Source organism: Aspergillus melleus (assembly GCF_016097325.1).
Source record: "Aspergillus melleus strain CBS 546.65 chromosome Unknown contig2, whole genome shotgun sequence".
Taxonomy (NCBI): domain Eukaryota; kingdom Fungi; phylum Ascomycota; class Eurotiomycetes; order Eurotiales; family Aspergillaceae; genus Aspergillus; species Aspergillus melleus.
In genome coordinates, this window is record NW_025763371.1 from 219,849 (window position 1) to 240,143 (window position 20,295).

At 49.2% G+C, this 20,295-nt stretch overlaps 9 protein-coding genes across 9 annotated transcripts; 2 read left to right on the forward strand and 7 right to left on the reverse strand.

Moving 5' to 3' along the window:
* Positions 1-659: 659 nt before the first annotated feature.
* On the reverse strand, positions 660-1,904 carry LDX57_002915 (uncharacterized protein; the record flags this gene model as incomplete). Its single annotated transcript, XM_046084561.1, has 4 exons — positions 660-996; positions 1,067-1,161; positions 1,220-1,386; positions 1,466-1,904. 4 exons carry the CDS (start codon positions 1,902-1,904, stop codon positions 660-662), a joined length of 1,038 nt encoding a protein of 345 aa, XP_045940524.1.
* Positions 1,905-6,696: 4,792 nt separating this feature from the next.
* Positions 6,697-7,248, forward strand: LDX57_002916 (uncharacterized protein; the record flags this gene model as incomplete). The annotated part of the gene is made up of 1 exon (XM_046084562.1): positions 6,697-7,248. The coding sequence occupies one exon, from the start codon at positions 6,697-6,699 to the stop codon at positions 7,246-7,248; it is 552 nt and encodes a 183-aa protein (XP_045940525.1).
* A 378-nt stretch (positions 7,249-7,626) lies between these two features.
* LDX57_002917 (carbonic anhydrase family protein) lies at positions 7,627-9,172 on the reverse strand (the record flags this gene model as incomplete). Its single annotated transcript, XM_046084563.1, has 2 exons — positions 8,039-9,172; positions 7,627-7,973 (listed from the first exon to the last, which is right to left on the reverse strand). The coding sequence occupies exons 1-2, from the start codon at positions 8,475-8,477 to the stop codon at positions 7,627-7,629; spliced, it is 786 nt and encodes a 261-aa protein (XP_045940526.1). The 5' UTR covers positions 8,478-9,172.
* A 1,024-nt stretch (positions 9,173-10,196) lies between these two features.
* LDX57_002918 (NAD(P)/FAD-dependent oxidoreductase) lies at positions 10,197-11,417 on the reverse strand (the record flags this gene model as incomplete). Its single annotated transcript, XM_046084564.1, has 1 exon — positions 10,197-11,417. The coding sequence occupies one exon, from the start codon at positions 11,415-11,417 to the stop codon at positions 10,197-10,199; it is 1,221 nt and encodes a 406-aa protein (XP_045940527.1).
* Positions 11,418-11,956: 539 nt separating this feature from the next.
* Positions 11,957-13,251, forward strand: LDX57_002919 (uncharacterized protein; the record flags this gene model as incomplete). The annotated part of the gene is made up of 5 exons (XM_046084565.1): positions 11,957-11,976; positions 12,045-12,250; positions 12,309-12,386; positions 12,460-12,923; positions 12,991-13,251. 5 exons carry the CDS (start codon positions 11,957-11,959, stop codon positions 13,249-13,251), a joined length of 1,029 nt encoding a protein of 342 aa, XP_045940528.1.
* A 66-nt stretch (positions 13,252-13,317) lies between these two features.
* Positions 13,318-15,439, reverse strand: LDX57_002920 (Zn(II)2Cys6 transcription factor; the record flags this gene model as incomplete). Its single annotated transcript, XM_046084566.1, has 3 exons — positions 13,318-14,292; positions 14,348-15,186; positions 15,241-15,439. The coding sequence occupies 3 exons, from the start codon at positions 15,437-15,439 to the stop codon at positions 13,318-13,320; spliced, it is 2,013 nt and encodes a 670-aa protein (XP_045940529.1).
* Positions 15,440-15,780: 341 nt separating this feature from the next.
* LDX57_002921 (uncharacterized protein) lies at positions 15,781-17,082 on the reverse strand (the record flags this gene model as incomplete). The annotated part of the gene is made up of 1 exon (XM_046084567.1): positions 15,781-17,082. The coding sequence occupies one exon, from the start codon at positions 17,080-17,082 to the stop codon at positions 15,781-15,783; it is 1,302 nt and encodes a 433-aa protein (XP_045940530.1).
* A 958-nt stretch (positions 17,083-18,040) lies between these two features.
* LDX57_002922 (uncharacterized protein) lies at positions 18,041-19,650 on the reverse strand (the record flags this gene model as incomplete). Its single annotated transcript, XM_046084568.1, has 4 exons — positions 18,041-18,114; positions 18,178-18,357; positions 18,410-19,441; positions 19,488-19,650. 4 exons carry the CDS (start codon positions 19,648-19,650, stop codon positions 18,041-18,043), a joined length of 1,449 nt encoding a protein of 482 aa, XP_045940531.1.
* Positions 19,651-19,754: 104 nt separating this feature from the next.
* LDX57_002923 (uncharacterized protein) lies at positions 19,755-20,027 on the reverse strand (the record flags this gene model as incomplete). The annotated part of the gene is made up of 1 exon (XM_046084569.1): positions 19,755-20,027. One exon carries the CDS (start codon positions 20,025-20,027, stop codon positions 19,755-19,757), a length of 273 nt encoding a protein of 90 aa, XP_045940532.1.
* Between the last annotated feature and the right edge of the window lie 268 nt (positions 20,028-20,295).

Here is a 20,295-nt window from a genome sequence, read left to right on the forward strand (position 1 = left end):
TGAACCGAGTGGAGGTATCAGACAATGCGAAACACTCGGCAGATTTCGCGCATATCTGCATCTATGGCGTTTCCCATAGCGAACGCCCAGAGGACATAACAGATGTTCGTGACGCAAAGGACTTTTTATGAATTATCTCGATGATCTTATGGCCAAGTTTCTTGTATAACAAAGATCACCTAGCCTTTTTCCAGACTCTTTAACCGATCAATGAAGATCACACATTGACGAGGCTTTTCTTGTGGAAGGCCGGGCGTGGAAGAAATTGACACAATACCGGAGGTAAGAAGTAGATTTGCGCTCATAGGATGATAGATTCGACAGCGTTCAGGCCTTTTCTTTGGGACTATCTTTTGTTTCTTTCAACACGAGAAATCGTTGGCAGAAAGCAACTTTAGGTATCCAAACCTTCACGAATGATCTTCATCAGAAATGTTGATTTTCAAGTTATGGCAAGTTGGAGTAGTTCAAAGTCTATAAGAATGAGATATATATGGAAGAAAAAAGACAATATTATACTCGAGAGAACGAACTGAACAACTGATTATTCATCGTCGAGAAGAAAAAGAAAAAAACACATCATGTCTAGACCCGAAAAAGGAATGGTCCTTCCAGGAACCACAACCAGGAACGAGCATCTTCATCGGTAGGTCAACCTTCTAAACGCGGACAGTGGTAGCGTCAACATCGATAGTCTTCCACAGAAGGTAAAGGTAGTCACCGCCACGGTCCTCGTTGATGTCAGAAGACATGCCCTGGAAGCCCATGTCGGCAAGAGCATCAGAAGACAGCGAATCTTCGGAGCGGTACAACTGAACGTCGGTGATCTTGTCGGAGTTGTTCTCCTGCGCCTGAGGGAACAGGTAGCGGTACTCGCCTCCAGCTCCAGACGCAAGGTCGTCACGGTCCTCCTCTTCGCTGTCCTGGATGACGACCTGCACGTTAGAAGCGGCGTCGGAAACCTGGGTAGTCCAGACGGGAACCAGCCAGACGTAGCTGAGAAAGCCAAAGAACAGATTAGCGGGCTCACATTGACAAACAGGAATGAATCTGAGGGGGGTCTTACTCTCCATCCTGGCCCTTGTTGATGTCGGCCTTGCCGTTGTCGACCATTCTGATGGCGTCACTAGGCTCGGAGAACTCACTGTCTCCAGTCTCGACCTGTTTTACTCTTAGCGAACTATAATCTTACTTTGTGATGCATCGCATAAGTATTTACCTTGATATCGGAGAGGAAGCGGTTCTGTTTGAGAGTCACGGTGAATTCAACCTCACTATCGTCCTTGGCGTCGGGCCCACCAGAGACAGCATCCGTGTGGATGGTGATTCCGGGGCCATCGAAGATGCGCTCGTAGATCTTGAAGCTGTCACCTTTGCCGACCTTGACTGTTCGAGCAAAAGAAAGACCGTTAGCCAATGAACATCTACAACAATTTTTCAAGCGATAATTATTCTGGATACTAACACTCCTGCTCGATTGAGCGCGATTCACTGATCGTCTCTTCGGTCGAAATCTGCTTGACGCTGGACAAGGCAGTCTCCAACTGAGACGAGGTCTCCATGCCCGCGCTGACCTTGGCTTCGGCGACACCGTACGATGCGCCAAGCTCGATTCCGGAGCTGACGGATTCAGACTCCGTCTTGGTTACCGAGCTGGTCTCCTCCAAGAAGTTTGAGCGTTTGATCTCATAGGAGGTATCGATAGTCCGCTTGAACGATGACTCGGTGTTGTCAGGGTTCTCAACCTCCTGGAGGAGGCTGTACCGGAAGCGACCCTTCATGGTCACATCCACCGTCTTGGGCTGGTCACGACGGGCGACGCTGTTTTCCACAGGAATAGCACCCGTCAAGGGCTGAATGGCGACGGCCGTGAAGAGGGCCGCGTTGCGAAGGGTGGTCCACATTGTGAATGAAGAAGAGGATAAAATATCAAGGAGAGACTATGAACAGCAGAGTTTTATTAAAGAATGGACGGAAACCGTTTTAGGCCCGGGTGATTGGAAAGTGAGTGTAGTGGTTGAGGTTGTCCTTTTCCTCTTCGACCATTCTCCAGGAATAATCAGCAGTTTATATACGTTTGACAAGTTCTTCCCGTATCGGCTTGGCCGTTAGCTTATTTCTGATGCTCATTCAGCCAAGAGATTCAAGTAAATCGAAATCACCACTCTGAACCAATCATCGCACAAGACGAGGGGGCTCTTCTGTTGGACCCCCTTTGCGTGCTGTTCAGGCGCTTAGATCAAGACGGCCTAACGCCAACTATAGTCGCTAGTATATTTGAAAGGTGGTACTGACGTGAGAGACAATGGGCCAGGGGGGCGGAGTAGAAAGAAGGCTGAGAAGGAAGGAGCTGTTTCATCAGATGTCACCCAAGATTCTATTGAGTGGATTTCGCTCAATGTTCGGTTTAGCAGCTTCATTGGTCGAATCGTATTTGGAACTTCGGGCTCCGGGGTAAAGCTGTTGACTGTAATGGAGAAATTACGCCTCAGCGGGTCTGTAAACTCTTGCTAGAAGACAGTATCCACTCAATAACTATACTCCGTAGCCATCATTCATGTGGTGACCTTTCGATGAGAGGGCTTTCCTAACAGCCTCTGAAGACGCCCCCGTCAATCTGCTCATCGCACAAGAGAAAAACAAACTGAGCGCCAAGTCACTTTCAAGAATAGAATCAGGCGCGTATACGGTGTATGCCGACGCTCTGGGGGGCAGAGCTGACTCCCGTCTGAAGGATGGGAAAGTTCAGGGCCAATGCGCACGCCAAGACATTCCGCGGGCGCGTCTTGGCAGGAACAACTCCACCCGTCCATGCAGGACTCCTTATGATAACCATGGGCCCATTTATCCAGGCTGAAGTACCGGGCGAGAAATAGCAGACTCTGAAATAAGTGCAGTTGCATTTTCGTAAAATGGGTGGCCGTGGCGTACAGTGAGAAAAGCGGCCGTGCCGATTCTGGTCGAGCGAGATGGAAGAAAAATGTGGATGACGTGCCTTCTAGCAGCGTTTTCGTTTTTCCATTGTTAAGCACCCATATGAGAAGCAGACCCATGAGTTGGCTTTCTGTCTATCCTTCCAAGAGTAAGGATCCCCCGGCACAATTCAATTTGCATGTCCGTCCGCACGGGAAAGGGGCAGTGTTTCTCTGGAGCGAGATGGGGGCCGTTTCAGCCGAATAGTCGACGATTTGGCAGATCAGCCGCCCATCAGCCTCACCAGGCAAAGTCTCAGGGAATAGAGCCACTTATTGATAATGCGATAGTCCGCTAGGACGTTGTCTTGTACAAATCGTGCAATGATTATCTCGATCCACCAGTTAGACTCCAGTTAACGGGTCGTGGACAGACCCATCACAGGCTTGAAAGAGAAGTGGGAAGATCAGGGATTCCGTCTCCGAAAGACTGGCTTCGCCCCCATTCTAGATCATTGCACAAAATCACGCTTCAAAAGGACTGGCATTCTTGGACCCCAAGACGGCAAGGGGGGATGAAGATTATGAGACCACCGAAGTAATGCCGCAGTACTGTTTGGCCTTCATGAAATGACATCACATCTGGGTCTTCTGGAGATTCGATGAAAGTCTTCGGGTCGAGGCAGACACGATCACGTGGACGCATGCCTCCATCATCGCCAAGCAAGAATCGAACTTGATTACTATGAAGCTTTGTTGACGATGTTTCTTTTCCTTCTCTCAACTTTCCTATTTCGAAATTCCCACTTCCTTGCCCCCATGCGACCGCTCGAAGGGTCTTGTCGGATCGCTAAGTGGATGGTTCGGTTACCCTATTTAGCATTCTAGCGTTGCCAAGAGGCACGGCTTTTGCGGAGGACCCACGAGAACGAAAAGAAAGGGGATACAATATGGGCTCTCAAGGCCTTTGCGTTGAGTTGCTAGGTCCGGTATTTAGCTCGCTAGGTTTGGAGGATATGTTATCCTTGCGACAGGTCAGTCGTAAGCAGTCCGTCGCTCTCGCATTGATGGGATCAATCTATTAAGAACAAACATTAACATTCTTAGGATCATTCGATACTATTATCCTATCAAATACTCTCTCTCTTGCGACCGTTTGAAATTATGTAGGCGACCATTTCACATCACAGCTTCTCATTGAGAGGATGAGGAGGGATGCAGCCAGCATCCAGATTGCCCGAACCTGTCTCACAGCTAGCGATAGATATGACTGTGTACCGTTCTGGAAGCTACACCAAGTGGCGGTGGAGCCTTTTACATCTTGAAGGGTGACTTCCAGGTGGCCATGGCTGCATGGTTAGAACTGACGGAGATCATCTTCATGAGAATTGCATCACTACAATGTTGATGGACTCTTTGCAATATTCCTAATAAACAGTAACGCGGGTTTCAAAGGCGAGAATACGCTTATTACTACGCACTACGGCTCGCAGCGTACAGAAACTGTGAGATGGGGACATTGGACCTTCGCGGTAAGCAACTATTTCCACGCTCAATAGCCACTGTTCCAAAATAGATTACATGGCTTTCATATGATTGAATCTATTAACCACTTGTTGTGATAGCTTTAAATAACTTTTTCCTTCTTCACCCAGGATTTGAGGATGAGCCCATTCTGCTTCTTTTCCATCATCCAGTACTTCAAATCTGTCACATTATAGACACACCTATTCGGCCAAAGGAGGCATAACTGAATCGAGCGAGCAAAATACAGTACATGATGCAAGGCTCTGCTAGGCGCAACGTTTGCACGGAAACGATTTAACACAGGGTTATTTCTGGAAAGCACTCCAATCCAACTAAAATTACCTAGCTAGGACAAAGAAAAAACAGATTTTGGGCTTAACTCTCAAAAGTAACATAACGAACTTCGCAAACTCAGCAAATTCAAGGAAACAACAAGACAAATCACGCACCTGCGCCAGTGTCAGCCCCAACTCAAATTGGTTGCACCATTGACCTTGCCATCTCAAGCTCGGAATTTGACACAATGCCTCTATCCACCAATTTCTCAATTACTCGCACTGTCCAACCCTGACTGTTTTCAGTGACAGACTCCAGGTCCGGTGCCTGAGGGGGTGGCTCGACATCTGCTACCTCCTTCACGATCTTTGCCTCCTGCTCCGTTAAAGTAGCCAGATCGGATATGCTTAAGATATCGTGGCTCCGCATCCAAACCAAACGCCTTGATGGATGATAACCCATAATTGCTCCGGTTCCCCTAACCTCATACACCGAGCCAGGCCCATTCTCGGGGCTTACAAACAGACACCAATGATTGGGCTTATCTGGAGCTATTTTCCGAATAACAAGAGAGAGTTTGATGTCCCCTGATCCGAGTGGTGGCAGCTCGAAGGGGCATTTATCTTCAAGCCATGTCTCGGTTCCTACCCGTCTCTTAAAAGAGCGGCCGTTAAACTCGCAAAATTGCATGAATCGGACTGTCTTAAAGGGAGTACTTGAAGTCGGATAGTCACTCATTTTCTCGAGACCTCAAGATTCTGTCTTTTGTCTAAAAGAAGATTTGTCAGAGCTCGCCTGATTTTATCACTCGAGATGCTTTTGATGAGTTAAGTGAGCAATCTTCTTCTGGTGGTCTTTCAATAGACTCGCTGTGGTCGCTAATAAACTGACTCTGGAAGGATACTCACGTCCTCCTTTTATACTGTTAATTTCTTTGTACACCCCATACAAGGGCTGTGTCAAGTCAGTGGGAAATCTCCATGCAACGAAGAGTCGCAAAAGGTACCCCTGCAGGTTTGTCGCCAGTGACAAGGTTCAATCAGGGAGAAATCCCTTATTGCGTCTAGGTCCTACAATGCCGAATAAAGCTTCCAACACCTGGCTGTCAGTGCGACAACTACGAAGCCCTATCTGTTGCGTAGGGATTTATCCGGACTCTCATAGAGCAAGCATATAGCCCCGTTGTCAAAAATCAAAGGAGCAGTTCAAGAGCTCCTTTGCTATTAAACCTCGAGCTAACAGGGTGTCATTAAAAGCTTTTTCTTATTAGTTCTCGCATATACCAGCTGGTCGGAAGCCAAAAGGGAAAACCACGGTTTACACCCATGGGGGCAGCATAGCCCCTCAGAATAACGGCCAGAAAAAGAAATCTCACAATGATCGATAGATCAATGTGATTGGCTACCAAACCATGGACATAGAACAAAGGAAATAGATAACACAAAGAAATCAGGCAGACCTCCTCTATCATTTACGCAATACTTAATCCATCAGGCACATTCCGGCTAAAAAGTCATTTATCGTTAATTGTTTTGATCCCCACTTCTGACGTGTGTTGAGATTACGACCTCTCGCAAATCCCAAGCAGCACCGAGCCGCTGAAATCTTCCTCCATCACCAAGGTCCCTCTATTCAAACAATATTTGATCTTTACAGAATGGCCGACTTCCTGGGCGGCTTACCTCGTGGGCTCCGAAACTTGGACGAAAATCGCACGTACGTGGCAAAAGCCACGACTGTCTCGCCATGGCTATCATCCGTATGCCATTTAGACCTCTCCCCTGTTGAAGAGTTCATCAGAATTCTACGAAAACACGTTGGACGAACTGTATGGGAGTCAAACTGCTCTATTGTATGGAAATACGGAAGCGGCGTGCAACCATCAGAGGCTGAAGCAATGCGACTTGTGATTCGAAACGCCTCCATCCCTTCGCCTGAAGTAATTTCGGCGCATTTTGGCCCTAGGGAAGGCTTCATTAAAATGGTTCGCATTGATGGATCGACACTGGCAGAGAAGTGGGATACACTGGATGAGACCAGCAAGGAGTCTATCTGCCATCAAACGTGGGACATTGTTTCCCAGATCAGAGCCATCCCGCGGCCACCAGAGCTAGAAGGTCTCTTTCTCTGCATGGCCGATGGCACTCCCTCCAAAGATCCAGTATTCGAGGATCTTCAAGAACCGGGAAGGCCTTTACGAAGCGACTCCGAGGTGCGAGCTCGCATCGTCGAGCGTTATCATCAATGCCGTGGTCGTCGCTATGCGACTGAGCTACCTAACATGTTGCCGCGTACAGATACTTCGGTGTTCACACACAGCGAAATTGCCCCTCGCAACATCTCGATCGACGAGCAGAATAATATTGCCGGGCTGCTTGACTGGGCATCGGCGGGTTGGTATCCGGACTATTGGGAGTATGCGCAGATACTTAGACCTACCCCCTGGGGCGATTGGTCGGAGTGGATGGAACGGACTGCGCCGCAGAAGTGGGATATCAAGGGAATCAATGTCTCCCGGAAGGCCTTGTTTTAACCCTTGTTCTTGAACCGTCTGTTTTCTCTTTGGACCTTATGTTCTTCGCTTTAGATACTTACTGTACTACTGCCTGACTCCTTCTAGAATGCTCCGCTTTCGTTATTTAGGTCAATTTCCTTGTTTCCTTTTATCCTACTTTTTGTCGATCTCCAAACATCGTACCGTGATGCATCATGTAAACTCGGATACATACTGCGATGTATCCCGTCGAGAAAGAAAGAAAGCAACAATGATATTCAACTGTTTCTTTTCAACAGAATCATCTTAGACAGATTTTTGAACTAGAACCAACCTTCTCAAGTGTCGAATTAGCTCATCAACTGCGAAATCCTGTCCCTTGTAAACCTAAGCAACTCAAGAAGATCACCATCAACCTCACGCCAATAAGTTATCCTCCCCAAGCGTATTCTGCGTATACCTCGCATTAAACTTCAACACCCTCTTCGCCTCATTGTAATCACGAACGCTGAGTGGTAGAGGCTGCTGGCTAACGAACCATTGCACCTGCTCCGTGCAAGGTGGCGTAGTCAACGAACCAGTGTAATTGTAGATAACGTTCCCTTCCAGATGTCTACTCAACAGATGAAAGTCGGTCGGTCCAGTATTTGTTGTGGTTCCTGCTTCGGCTATTTCGTTGCAATGATTGAATATAGAATCGAAGGGGGCGAAGGAGGGTTGGTTCTCGACGAGCTGGAAGAGAAAGCCGACGACGGCGGTTTCATCTTGGAATTCGTTAGTATGTCGGTTATTATGACAATGATGCGGTGGGGTGGTGGTGATCGCTTACTTGCAGTCTGAAAGACAAAGTGCACTTCCATGGGAAAGTACTCCCCGTTGATGTGATGCTCGCTTGGAGTGTGGAAATGGAACTGTTTCAGAGGGTATTGTTTGTTTCTTAGTCTCAGAGACCCTTGGGCTATAACCTCCAGTCCAGCACCTATGTTTTCGAAAGTGGACGCATTTGCGTTGGGAATGTTGATATGAAGGGTACCAGGGGCAGTGTAGCTAATTTCCTCCGTGATGATATCGATGGGGGACTGATGACGACCGGAAGCACAAGCTCCATTCTTCGATGGATCTAGGTCATGCCAGTGAAGGGGGCCGGTGTCTCCATTGTATGTGTAGTCCTTGACTTCCACTTGAGAGTCGCGTGTGGTAATTCGAGAGCGATCAATAACGTAAGTATGAGCTGTGCTAGCCAGTAGAAGAGCCGTAAAGAGATTCATTCTGAAGATGGATGAAATGGAGATGTAGGAGGCACGATATGTTTCTTAGAGAAAAGCTCTTTCCCATATTGCGTCGCACCTAAGGTTATATACTGCCTCTTCTAGTGGCACTGAGTAGCTGATCCACTTTACTCCGGTTGTACGATCAACTAGACTACCCTATACGGCCTTACTCTGGTCCGCTAGGTCTCGTAGCGACGTTTCCGACGGTTTTCCCCGACCAGCCTATCGACGTGGCTGTACTAGAGTTCCCCCTAGAGCCGATAACATATTCACTGGAGCTGGGGGGGCAAGGTTCCACGCGAAGATGGGCTAGATCATTGGCAGAGCGCTGTCTTTAGCAAGGATATTCACATTGACGGGGCTCTAAGACCCTATTAGCGCAACAGTCCCCGCAAAAACCGTCATCAGGATCGCAGAACATGGTGCGGGACAGCGATCAATGCATGACGAAAGCGTGGGAATCGAAGACAAGTTCTGACATGCCAAGCATGCGCGTCTTGACTGACGTGGGATCCTGGTTTCCAACCTCGCGTGGGATTATGTATAACCGTTATTGCTTGGCTCGTTTAACGAAGTCTTGGATTCCTTATCCTGCGCGAGGTTATGCGTAGCTTGCTGTACACCCAACGAGATAATATTTAGTACCTGTGGGAGGCTGTAAAGTCCTGATGTTTGATGGAAATACGCCCAGTAACTACACGTCTGTGCAAAGAAATTGTCGACATACTTACTGATTGAGCTAGAAAGTGGAGGTGCTTCGGATATAGTACCATTCTCGTACCCGACTTTCTCCCGAGAATATTCGCCAAGTCCCTCTCCACATTTTAGGTCCTGCTCCTCGCCCACGATACCGCCAGCCAAGCGTCGGAGATTTAATTGACAGGCGTCTTGATCCTTGGCATGGAGATTCCGGCTCATGATTAATTTGAGGATTGCGTGAGTGCTCCATATTGACTGCACGCAAAGAGCGGCCCTTTTGGGTGGGGTGGAAAACACCTTACCTGTCTAGGCTTAGCGTGTCCAGTGACCCTCCCATTTGTAGATGGCTTCATCTTGTCCTGGACATGCAAAGCCACCCTCATCCTGCTCAGATTAAAATCAAAATACCATGTTTCTTCCACTGAGTTGATGAAGGAAGCTCCTTGCCCTTTCTTCCGACAGAAGGCGGCTTGCAGGCAGGCTGCTGCCAAGCTCAGAAATAACTTAGATTCGTCAGGGGCTCAAAACTTGTCCCATCATGATCAAGAGATTCACGGTTCGCTAGCATCAAAACGATCTTTCAAGATTTGTACTAAGAGCTCAAACGGTAGGTTCTTTATCCTTTGGCTTTCCATGTGCCCTAGATTCACAACCGCCTACCCCTATTTCGATCCTTCCAGAAAGTGTCAAACTAAGGAAGATTATAGGCAGTGGGTCCAGGGCTTGTGGCTTAGGAATCCCTCATTGAAGACACGGGACACCCCGGGCCTTGAGACCTGGTAAATTGTCATATGTATCGAGGAATATAGCAGAAACAGCTATGTCAGGACTGGAGAAAACATCGCGCCACGAGGCTCGAGAAAAAAGATGTGCATTGAGTCTAGCTGCTCATGTCCACGTTTGTCATCATTCTAATTAGGTTATATGTCTACCGAAGATTGGCATATGAGCCACTGCGTCTTTTCCATGGCCTCATTTCTCGGATCCTTTTCTTCCACCCCGTTCCGCTATATATACCTATATGACTGCGCGCTCCGTAAGAGGACGGTTTTCCACTATCCTCTTATAGGAAAGCATACTCAGATCAAGTGTCTTGAATCCTCCGTACACGACCAACTCAGCCACGCCGCGTCCGCAGGCCGGAGCCTGTTGACTGCCATGGCCAGAGAAGCCGACACAAAAGAACAAATTGCTAACTTCGCTATGTGGGCCAATAATAGCATTCTGGTCAAACGTGTTGAACTCATAGTGACCCATCCAGGAGTTGGTCACCCGTGCACTGGCGAATTGAGGAACCCGGCGAGTGATCACCGGCAAGACCTTCTCTTCCCAAGCATTTTCCGCGAAGCTGAAATCCTTCACATCCACCGCAGTGTCGGGACCAATGGGTGGGCAGCCAACCAGGTAGTCTTTGGCGCCATAGGAACGGAGATGGACACCCGATGGATCGATGGTTAGGGGCAAGTCTTGCGGGAGTGGCTCGTCGACTTCGAAGATGTAGGTGTACCGTCGTCTCGCCTCGATGGGAAGATCGATCCCCCCTAGTCTCGAGACAGTGGCCGCGCGAGTTCCTGCAGCGTTGACCAGGTTGCCCACCGTGATCCGTTGTCCGCTTTGCAACTCGATGCTTTGCACTTGGTCTTTCTGTATATTCACACCAACGACTTCGTTGCTGATATACTCCACCCCCTTCTCACGGGCTGTTCGACGTAACCATTCAACCATTCCGAAGGCATTGAAAGCGCCCTCGTCGACGAGGTTAAGGCTCCCGGCATCAATGTCATCCGTGAAGAAGAATGGGTACCTTGCCATGACCTCGGCCCTTGATAAGATCTGCGTGCCAGCTCCACAGCTCGCCTGCAATTCCTGGTCCTGTTTCAACACCTCCGTGAATCTCTCCGAGTCCGATAAATAGAGGTACCCGAAGCTGCGGATCGGGGTATCCGGCACGCACGCGTCCGGCGGGAACTCGTTGCCGAAACGTTTGACGAATTCGGCGGCGTACTGGGCAATCTGGACATTGATAGCCGTGGCAAACTGTTGTCGCATACAGTTGTTACTCGCTTTAGTGGCGGAATACTGTAGCGATGGGTCCCGTTCGACGACGAGTACTGACCCTTTGAAGTCAGGGTTCGTGACCAGGTGCCATGCGATGGAAGAGCCGCTGGTGGCACCGCCGACAATCACTACATCATAATGCTGATGGAGAGGAGTGGTGGGGAATTCTTCGGTCGACATATTGGTTTTGAACAGCTTTGAAGCTGTTTGAAGGGAGGGCAATCGGGGAACTCGGTGTATCTTTCAATAGAATCCCTAGCTTTTGAAGCTGATAACTTGAGCAGTCTCTAGCCATTCCTTTCGGTTTATATAGTGCGCGGCATCCGCGTCCAGACGCACTGCGTAAGGTACACCCACACTCCCCCAGTATCCTGCCAAATCTGTTGTCGTTACAAGCTTCCTGATCAATATGCGACTCATAATCTCGCGTGCCGAAACAAACACTTCCAATTATGTCATTCAATACGTCATTTCCCTCGTCGCGATAAACTGCCAATTTGGCTGGAGATGAGTAAGCGTATGTGGGCCCTCGGACTATTCCGGCGGCCACTCGCCACTGGCTGGAGAGAAAGAGGCAGGAGTCCCCGACAGCCCAAAATGGACTGTCATTTTATCAGCTTCCTAAAAGACTAGATGTACCCCCTTAGAACGCAGCTTTAGTAGCAGTTTTCAGTTGAAATTTTCTGTTTGAATATTGTTTCCAAACTGACCACGCAACAATGTCCCCTCGCATCTTCATGTACGTATATAGTTGTATCCATCTTCTCTTGAAAGTAGAAGATAAGCGCTGACAGTGGTTCGTCTTAGCACCGGAGCAACAGGATACATCGGCGGCGATGTCCTCTACGCTCTCACCGAAGCATTTCGCTCCTCAAAGATCATGGCTCTTGCCCGAAACGAAAGCCGCGCAGCTATGATCAGCAAGAAGTTTCCCACCGTGACTCCAGTCATTGGAGACCTTGACTCCACAACCCAGATCACAAATGAAGCCTCCGAGGCTGATGTCGTTCTCAGTGAGTTGCTGATGTTAACATCAGGAAATAGTTTTCACTAATTCTGGACAAACCTAAGACCTGGCCAGCTCCAATCATCTGAACAGCGCAACTGCTATCACGCAAGGATTAACACAAACCAAACGCCAAAACCCAGGTGATTCATACCTTTCCCCAGCTCTACCTAGCCGGCTTGGATGAAACTCTAACAAAATCGTGGAATTCATCAGTGTGGATCCAAATCGCTGGAGCAAGCCTCCTCTCTGGCCCCGATATTGCGGCGAATGCCTACGGACAAGCGCGAGCCCAAGAGTACAACGATCTCCACGGCATCGATGAAATCCGAAAGATCATCACTTCTTCCTCAAAACGCGCTGTCGACAATCTTCTCCTTAAGCTTTCCGCTTCCCAACCGCACGTTCGAACAGCCATCATTTATGGTCCATTGATCTATGGCCGAGGCCGAGGCCCGGTCAACCAACGCAGCATTCAGCTACCCGACCTTGCAAAAGCAACTCTTCGACATGGCCATGGTATTCAAGTCGGGAAGGGGCTGAGCTGCTGGAGTAACATCCACGTTTCGGATCTGGCCAAGTTGATCGTGTCGTTGGTGCAGAAAGCGACATCCTCTAGCTCCTCGGGTGCAGGACTGTGGAACCAGAATGGGATTTATTTTGCGGAGAACGGAAAGATGGTTAGTTATGATTCCAGAATATGCCTTTCATTCTTTGATGGATAATTTTCTGACGTCTAATGTTTAGCCTTTTGGAGAGATTTCCAAACGAGTGTCTTCGTTTGCTGCCGGGAAGGACTTGATCAAGAGTCCAGAGGTCCAGGAGATCGACGCAGAAGCTGCAGACAAATTGACTGCTCATGGTGCTGTGCTGTGGGGAACGAACGCTCAGTATCAGGCCGTTCGGGCACGAGAGCAGCTAGGTTGGAAGCCGCTGGGTCCTAGCTTGGAGGAAGAAATTCCTAGGGCGGTTTTGGAAGAGGCTTCGCGGCCTGAGTCGAAGATCTAATCATCAATCTGCTTTTTAGAAAATGTCATGACATGTTTTTCAAGTTCATTCTGTAACCATGTAATATCATGTCGCAATGATAGGGCATCTCTCATGCTTCATAACATCGAACCAACTCAGTGTATAATCCTTCGCCTCTGCTCGTGCCTTCCAGACACATTGTGCAGTTCCGGCGGCCGCAGAAAACGGGCCCAGAGACGTCCGATTCCCGGCAGTGACTAACCAGTCTAGTGATTTGGACTGCAGGTCAGGTTTTAATGCTTCACAGGCCGCCATAAACCCGGGCCAGATGATCGTTTTATCACTAATTGCGCTTCCCAAATGGGCGTTATCGCTGCGCACCAGGAAATCCAAGCACTTTCGGACAGTATCTTGAAGAATCCATGCGCTGATATTGGGGACGCGACGATAATAAAACAGGATCAAAGCCTGGTGCATCGCTCGAGCTTGGAAGTAAGTTGTCTGGCCCTCCCTGCTCGCCTCTTCCCTCGCCGAGAGAGGGGTAGATGGCGGTTCCCACGACAGGATGTACTGTTCGAGAGCGCTCGCCCGCCGCTTTAATTCGTCCGTAACACGTACATCCACAGTTGGGCCTCTGTGGAGTAGTTCTTGTTCGTTAGCCAGACGAATGACCTGCGATAGGAGGGCCAATAAAGACTCTGGGATTCCGTAGATATCCTCAAACAGCGTCTCGTTCCACTGGCCCATTATTTCCAGGTGGATATCATTGTGGCCGATTTTGTTACCTTTCTCCAACGCGATGTCAATCTCGCCATCCAGAATGTTGTGTGCCATGCGGAAGCTTCTTAGAGAGACTGGAGATGACTCAATCGAGAGCAAGCTAGAGCTAGGCCGGTCTGGACAGATGTTGAGAAGGGCACATCCGCATGTACTTTCGGCCATGATACGTATATAGGTGTAGACGTGGTGTAAGGATCGGACCTTGACCGACTTGTGGGGCTTTGGGAGACCGCGTATGCGAATTAGATATTCTGCGTCAACAAGGAAAGCCTGTGCATTTGAATTCTCTCCGTGGAAGATCTGAGCCGTCGCATTAGTAGCTTGAACAGACCAACAAGTGATTATCGAAACATACCGCGAGCATAACCATTGACAAAGTGGCAACTAGGATTTCCTTATACTTGGCTCGTCCAGGTCCCAAGACCTCCTTGTTCATGGCCAGCCCTAGATGCTGTGCGGCGATGTCTTTGAATCTCTTCCCCGATATATTCAAGTTCTCGGCAGACTCGTTTCGTGCATACATGTGGAGGCAGCTGGCAGCCAGAAGGGAATAGAACAGAGATAGCCTGGTATGGCTAGTTGTTCGATTAATGCTGAGCTCCGCAAATGTACTCATTGCACTAGGCAGATAGATTGCCTGCCAGGGGCACTTCACGGAATTTCTCAAAGGGAAAGACAAGGATTGAACGTTCTCCTTGAAATAGCGTAACAGATCAGGTGCTAGAGGAGGGATGCGCTTGCTCTCTTGAAGTGCGGGTGAGGGGCTAGGGCTCAGATTCGTCAAAGATTGCTGAAATGCAATTTCGTCGGGCCTTCCTTCCAGGCCTTCTGCAAAAGATATGTGAAGGTCGTTGGGTGTAAGTCCAAGCGGCATCAGTGCGCTTACAGGATCTACGTTCTGGTATTCCTCAACTAGATCATACAACCCAGCCAAAAAGTGAGTGTCCCCGGGGGTAGCGGAATTCGTGTCCAGTGACTCCCAGATAGCATCCATCTCGAACTCGTGGGGCGGCATATCTAATTGTGATGGAGTTGCAGTGTCGAGAGACGCCCCATGCGGGGCCATGTTCAATAGACCGAATGGGCCTTGAAACGAGCCCTCGTTACCGCTCTCCAATATCGTCAACGCAGTACTAGCGGACTGTTGGCCAAGACTATCTACCATCATTTGTGTCATTCTCCGCTGGTCCGCCACTGGTAGCCGAATTAGCCATGACAATCACATAGCACGCAACGTGAATCAGTTACCAGAAAATAGAGGGCGCCGATAGATCCGAGCTGTGTTATCATGGGCATCATCGTCGGCCCAGCACAATTGGCGCTCGTATCCAAGACACTCCAGATCTTGTTGCTGACATTTCTGGCAGACCGGGCGGTTTTCGTCGCATTTTACATGACGACTTCGACAGGTTCCGCAGCCAGTAAGGGTGCGGTTGCGTCGCAACATCCTGCATGATAGTTTGGACACTGGCGCGGTAGTTAGATGAAGGACTAAGCAACCAGAAACAGGCCTAGTTCGCCATCGACCACGTGACTGCTATCGGCTTGGGAACAAAGCCACGTGATCCCAACTGTCTGGATGCGGTCACGTGGTTCTATACTACATTGAGCGGAAGCCTGGCCTTTTTCGAGAAGAAAATAGTCGAGGGGCAGTATTATGGTGATTGAAAATGCAATGCGGGAGATTCAGGTGCCAGATGCAGGTTGTCTTTGCTCAATTCGTGAACCGCAGAGTATATGACCAATCGAAGTGCTGTTCTAAATACACGGAGTAGGTAATTGTTCTAATCAATCCACAAACGGAAGAGCTCTAAGCCATGCCTTGCGTTCATTTTCATCCCTAGCCTCGCGAAGTAAAAACCGCTGTACTCCTTCATCGAGTTGCTTTTTGGAGACCTCATAATCGACTTCACTAACCCTACCGTCCCAATGTTTGAAGCACCCAGTGTCGTGGATGCATTCATTCATTAGTTCCACACCCTGAGCCCACAAGTCTGCATCCGTTGCCTGTTGCTGCGCCTCGGCAGCTGAATATTGCAAGGGCCACGGTATTACTGGCGAGCCGTCTGTTTTCACGCCAACGATGTTGGTCCATTCTTTCTCCACGTCTCTGAGGAGGCTAGCGAGGCACGGTTCGTAGTCCATCAACGTCAACCCGGGAATAACACTCACTTGATGACGGAGTGTATTCTGACCCTGTAACGCTTGGAATACCTCTGGATTTGCTTGGCGAGATCGGGCTAGGTACAGATTGTGCAATGTTTGGGCCTGGTGCAACGCCTTGGCTTTGTGTTGTTCGTCTGGACTGAGGGAATCAAAGTTCGCTGGAAGATGGACCTTTCCTAATTCTTCAGGGAGAGGACCGTTGTATTCTAGAAAGGCTGGACGCGTGGCCTGCATGAACAGCGGACAGGCGCTGACAGATTGCCAGTCAATAATTCCGAGAATCTGGGTGGGCTCGTCAGGGGCGACGAAGATATTCTGCAAATTGAGGTCTCCATGCCAGAGAACAGATGAATGAGTTTCTGGATGCTCCGGGAGAACATTAGAAGCCACCTTGAGGTACTGTTTCAGTGTGGATAGCTTCTTTGCAGTGTTAGGTTGGTATTGTCGAGGTCCACGGAACAATCCCTCCGGCATTAATGGGTATCTAAGATCTGCTTTCGCAGAAGCAATCTCTCTGTTTGCGATTGCTATCATGAAACCTCCGGGTGTGCCCCCTAAATTGGCCATCCTAGTTAACATGCGAGACACACCAATTAGAAGTGTCGGATAGGCAAAACACATACATGGACCACGATCAATATCCAGATCTGCTCTCCCAAAATCGAAAAATGCACGATGGTTGGTCGGTCCGATGCCGAACTTTGAGCTTTGCACCTCATTTCCGGCGCTGTCGATGTACAACGAGGCCATTGGGTTGGGCCTTGCAGGGAGATCCTCCTTGTAATACAAAGCCCCAACCTTTCGAAACTTTGTTGCGGCAAGTGACTTCTCGATATCGACAACCTGCAGCACAATCTGGGCTTTCTGTTTTCCTTTCATGCTTCCCCACATATTGCTCAATCTCACACCAGCTTGTTTCTCCATGATGATATACTCAGCTCCAACAGCGTTCTCTGACGCTCTAGAGCTCCATGCGTAAACCCGTGGAACTGATAGACCGAGATTATTCCGCAGCTATTGAAGTCAGCCTTAGCTATAAGATCCAAGCAGTTCCAAGGGAAAAGAGGAATGATGACCGTACGAAGTCCATAGTTGCGACCTCACTGGCTGTGGTAAAATGAGGTCTGCCTGCGTTGGGATTCGGTAGTTTGGCAATAACCTCTCGCCCATCGTTCATAGTAAACATAAATACTTTGTTGTACTGCCCCTCCGAGATCTTGACCACTCGAATGCAAGATTTTGATCCAGTGACAGAGGTAGTCAGCTCCAGGAGTTTTGGCAGGTTAAACTTGACGTAGCGACATGCGAGTTGCTCTTTCTCGCGCCAGAGCCATCGACCCGAAGTGAACTTGCTAAGTGCCTCCAGGTCATGCGTCGTGTCTAGTTTGCGCAAACTCTGCCGTGATTAGAGATATTCGATCGTTGATACTAGACACGTTATTGCCTCATACCTTTCTGGTCTCTCTCAGTTTGATGAATCTTGCGGGTAAGGGAAGAGAAGTCGGATTTCATCGGTCTTTCATAAAGATACAAACACATGAGCAGATGGTTATTCAGAGAATTGCCCACCATGGATCTGCGTAGTGTCTTCATAAAGCCATCGAAAGTAGAAGCTATGATAGGTGACATTCCAGAGGTCCCTACGGATGAATCGACGTGAATGACTGGAGGACTGATTCGGAATATCTCCCCGCTCGGACCTTTCTTGGCGCCTACGCCCTGTCTACGCAGGTACTCTCCTTCATGGAACAAGGATATGAATTTATTACCTCGCCGTTAAATAACTGCTAGCTACTCGGTTATTAGAGGCAGTGCCTCCTTTTTCTAGGCGACATCTGATCCCCTCCATGCATATATCAAATAATGATCATATCAATCCACATCAAGCCACCGCCCTCAGTTGATCGAGTGCCTTCTTGAAGGAAGTCTCTGTATCCAAGGGCTCACGGAAGATGTCTGCACAAGCTTCATTAGCATTGGTACATCCTCACAAGATTGCTTCAGCAGATACGAGCATACCTCTTAACTTTTGTCCCAGTCTTCCTCCTCCAGATCCTCCCAATCGAGAGAGCAATTTCGTCAGATCCGCAGTGATCCCCTCATATAATTTCAGAATCGAACAAAACTTGTCTGTCTGTACGTTGAAGATAAAGCTTGCCTCCGTCTGCTTGCCGTAAGACAATCGAGCCTGCGATCGGGCTTCTCAGCTAGTTAATGCAAGCTCCTTTTGATAGGGAAGAAAGAAACATACTCAACGCGTTAAATTTCGGCCACTTGAATTGACTGGAGGCTAGTCCATCTTTCGGATTCTTTGCAAACGTCGCCCACGCATCCCGCATATAAGCTGCCGCCTTAGCTTCATAATCTGTGTCATCGACCCCGGTAACAGCAGGAGCCGTCCCAAAAAGCGGAAGAAGATCCGAGGTATGATACGCGGACCCCACAGGAACGATATACGTGTTGCTATAGTTCCCTCCATAATACCTATATCGCCAGACAGGGACGTCGTGCTGTTTTCGATACCCAGCAGCCTCGGCCGCAGGACACGTGAAGCCCGCCAGTGTGAGAATATCACCTAGAGGCTGGAGGATGTTCATAGGAAGCGCGGCGACCTGTTCTGCCGTGAGGTTGGAGTACGCTAGCGCCGTGATGAGGAAGAACCCGGCCTCGTTGTCGGTGTTCCCTGTCATGAAAGGAATCCGAGCAAAGTTCCCGGCTTTGCCTTCGGCTGCGATATCATTGGGGACGACCTCGCCGTCGCCGACAGGGAGGAAGCCGCCTACTAGGCCTTGGCTGCCAATTGACTCGATGGCTGTTAAGAGGTCTTCCTGACTCTTCGATCGCATGCATGACACCGTATCTTCGCCGGCCTCTGAGCCACCGCATCCGAGAGTGGTGGACACATTGAACCAAGCTTCGCGGATATCAGCGGTGCCAGCCGATGCTGAAAGCGATGAACTGGCAGCACCAGAGTGTGCGATCAAGCCGTGTGCGATAGGGTCTTTGGGATAGCTGTATGCCAGAAAGTCTGTTGATAGGCCGCCAGCGGACTGTCCAAAGACTGTAATTCGAGTTGGGTCGCCTCCAAAGCGTTCGATGTTATCTCTCGTCCATTCCAGGGCAAGTCGCTGATCCAGCAATCCCACGTTCCAGGGTTGGCCAGGCGCTCCGGAGAATCCAAATATGTTGAGACGATAATTGAACGAGACGACTACCACATCGTTCTCGTCTGCGAGGATGGAGCCGTCGTAGACGGGACTTGAGGCACTACCAATTGAGAAACCTGCATAATCAGAAGAGTTCTTGCATTGTCGCCAGTGCCTCCTCACCTCCACCATAGATCCAGAACAGTACAGCTTTCTTCTTCTCCCCCTCCTGGGGTTTCGTCCAGATATTGATAGTTAGACAATCTTCATCAAGAACGCTGTCTTCTTGCGAGAGAGCTCTAGTTATCTTTTCGCCGACAGGACCACCGAGGTGTGCCTGGCGCATAGGGATGCGATTCGAGGGGCAGTCACTATTATTGGTGAGTAATATGTCCATCGCAGATGCTCGATTACTCACGGACTCTGTAACTTGTTAGCTGCGATATGAAATCAGGTACAAAGACTCACATAAGACGTTGCATCAAACAAACCACTTGCCCTTTCCACTGCAACGGGGGCCGCAAAGCGCAACTCACCCTTGGGTGGCTTTGCGTACGGAATGCCCAAGTACTCGGAGACATCAGCTCGCAACGATGAAGCTTTTCCTTTCAGAGTGCCGCTGGTCGTATTTACCGTGTCACCCACGGTAAATGCATTGACAGTTGAACGCGACCAGATGATCGAGTAGGAGAGGATATAGATGAAAGCCTGTTTCCAGTACATGGTGACAGATCGCTTAGATGCTCTATGGCTTCCTTATAACTTGGTGACAGGAACGGCCATGATGTATGTTATATACCCAATCGTGCGAGTTCAGCCGCGGTTTCAATCACTACAACTGCAGGACAAAAATGGCTCTTCTTGACCGAGGCTTCGAGCTTGTATCAAACTCGCGTAGGGATCGGGTCTCAGGCCCTTGGCCAAACATTTTTTTCCAGGATGTATCAGACGATGGTACCATCCATAACCCTGAATGTAACCTTTCAGCCCG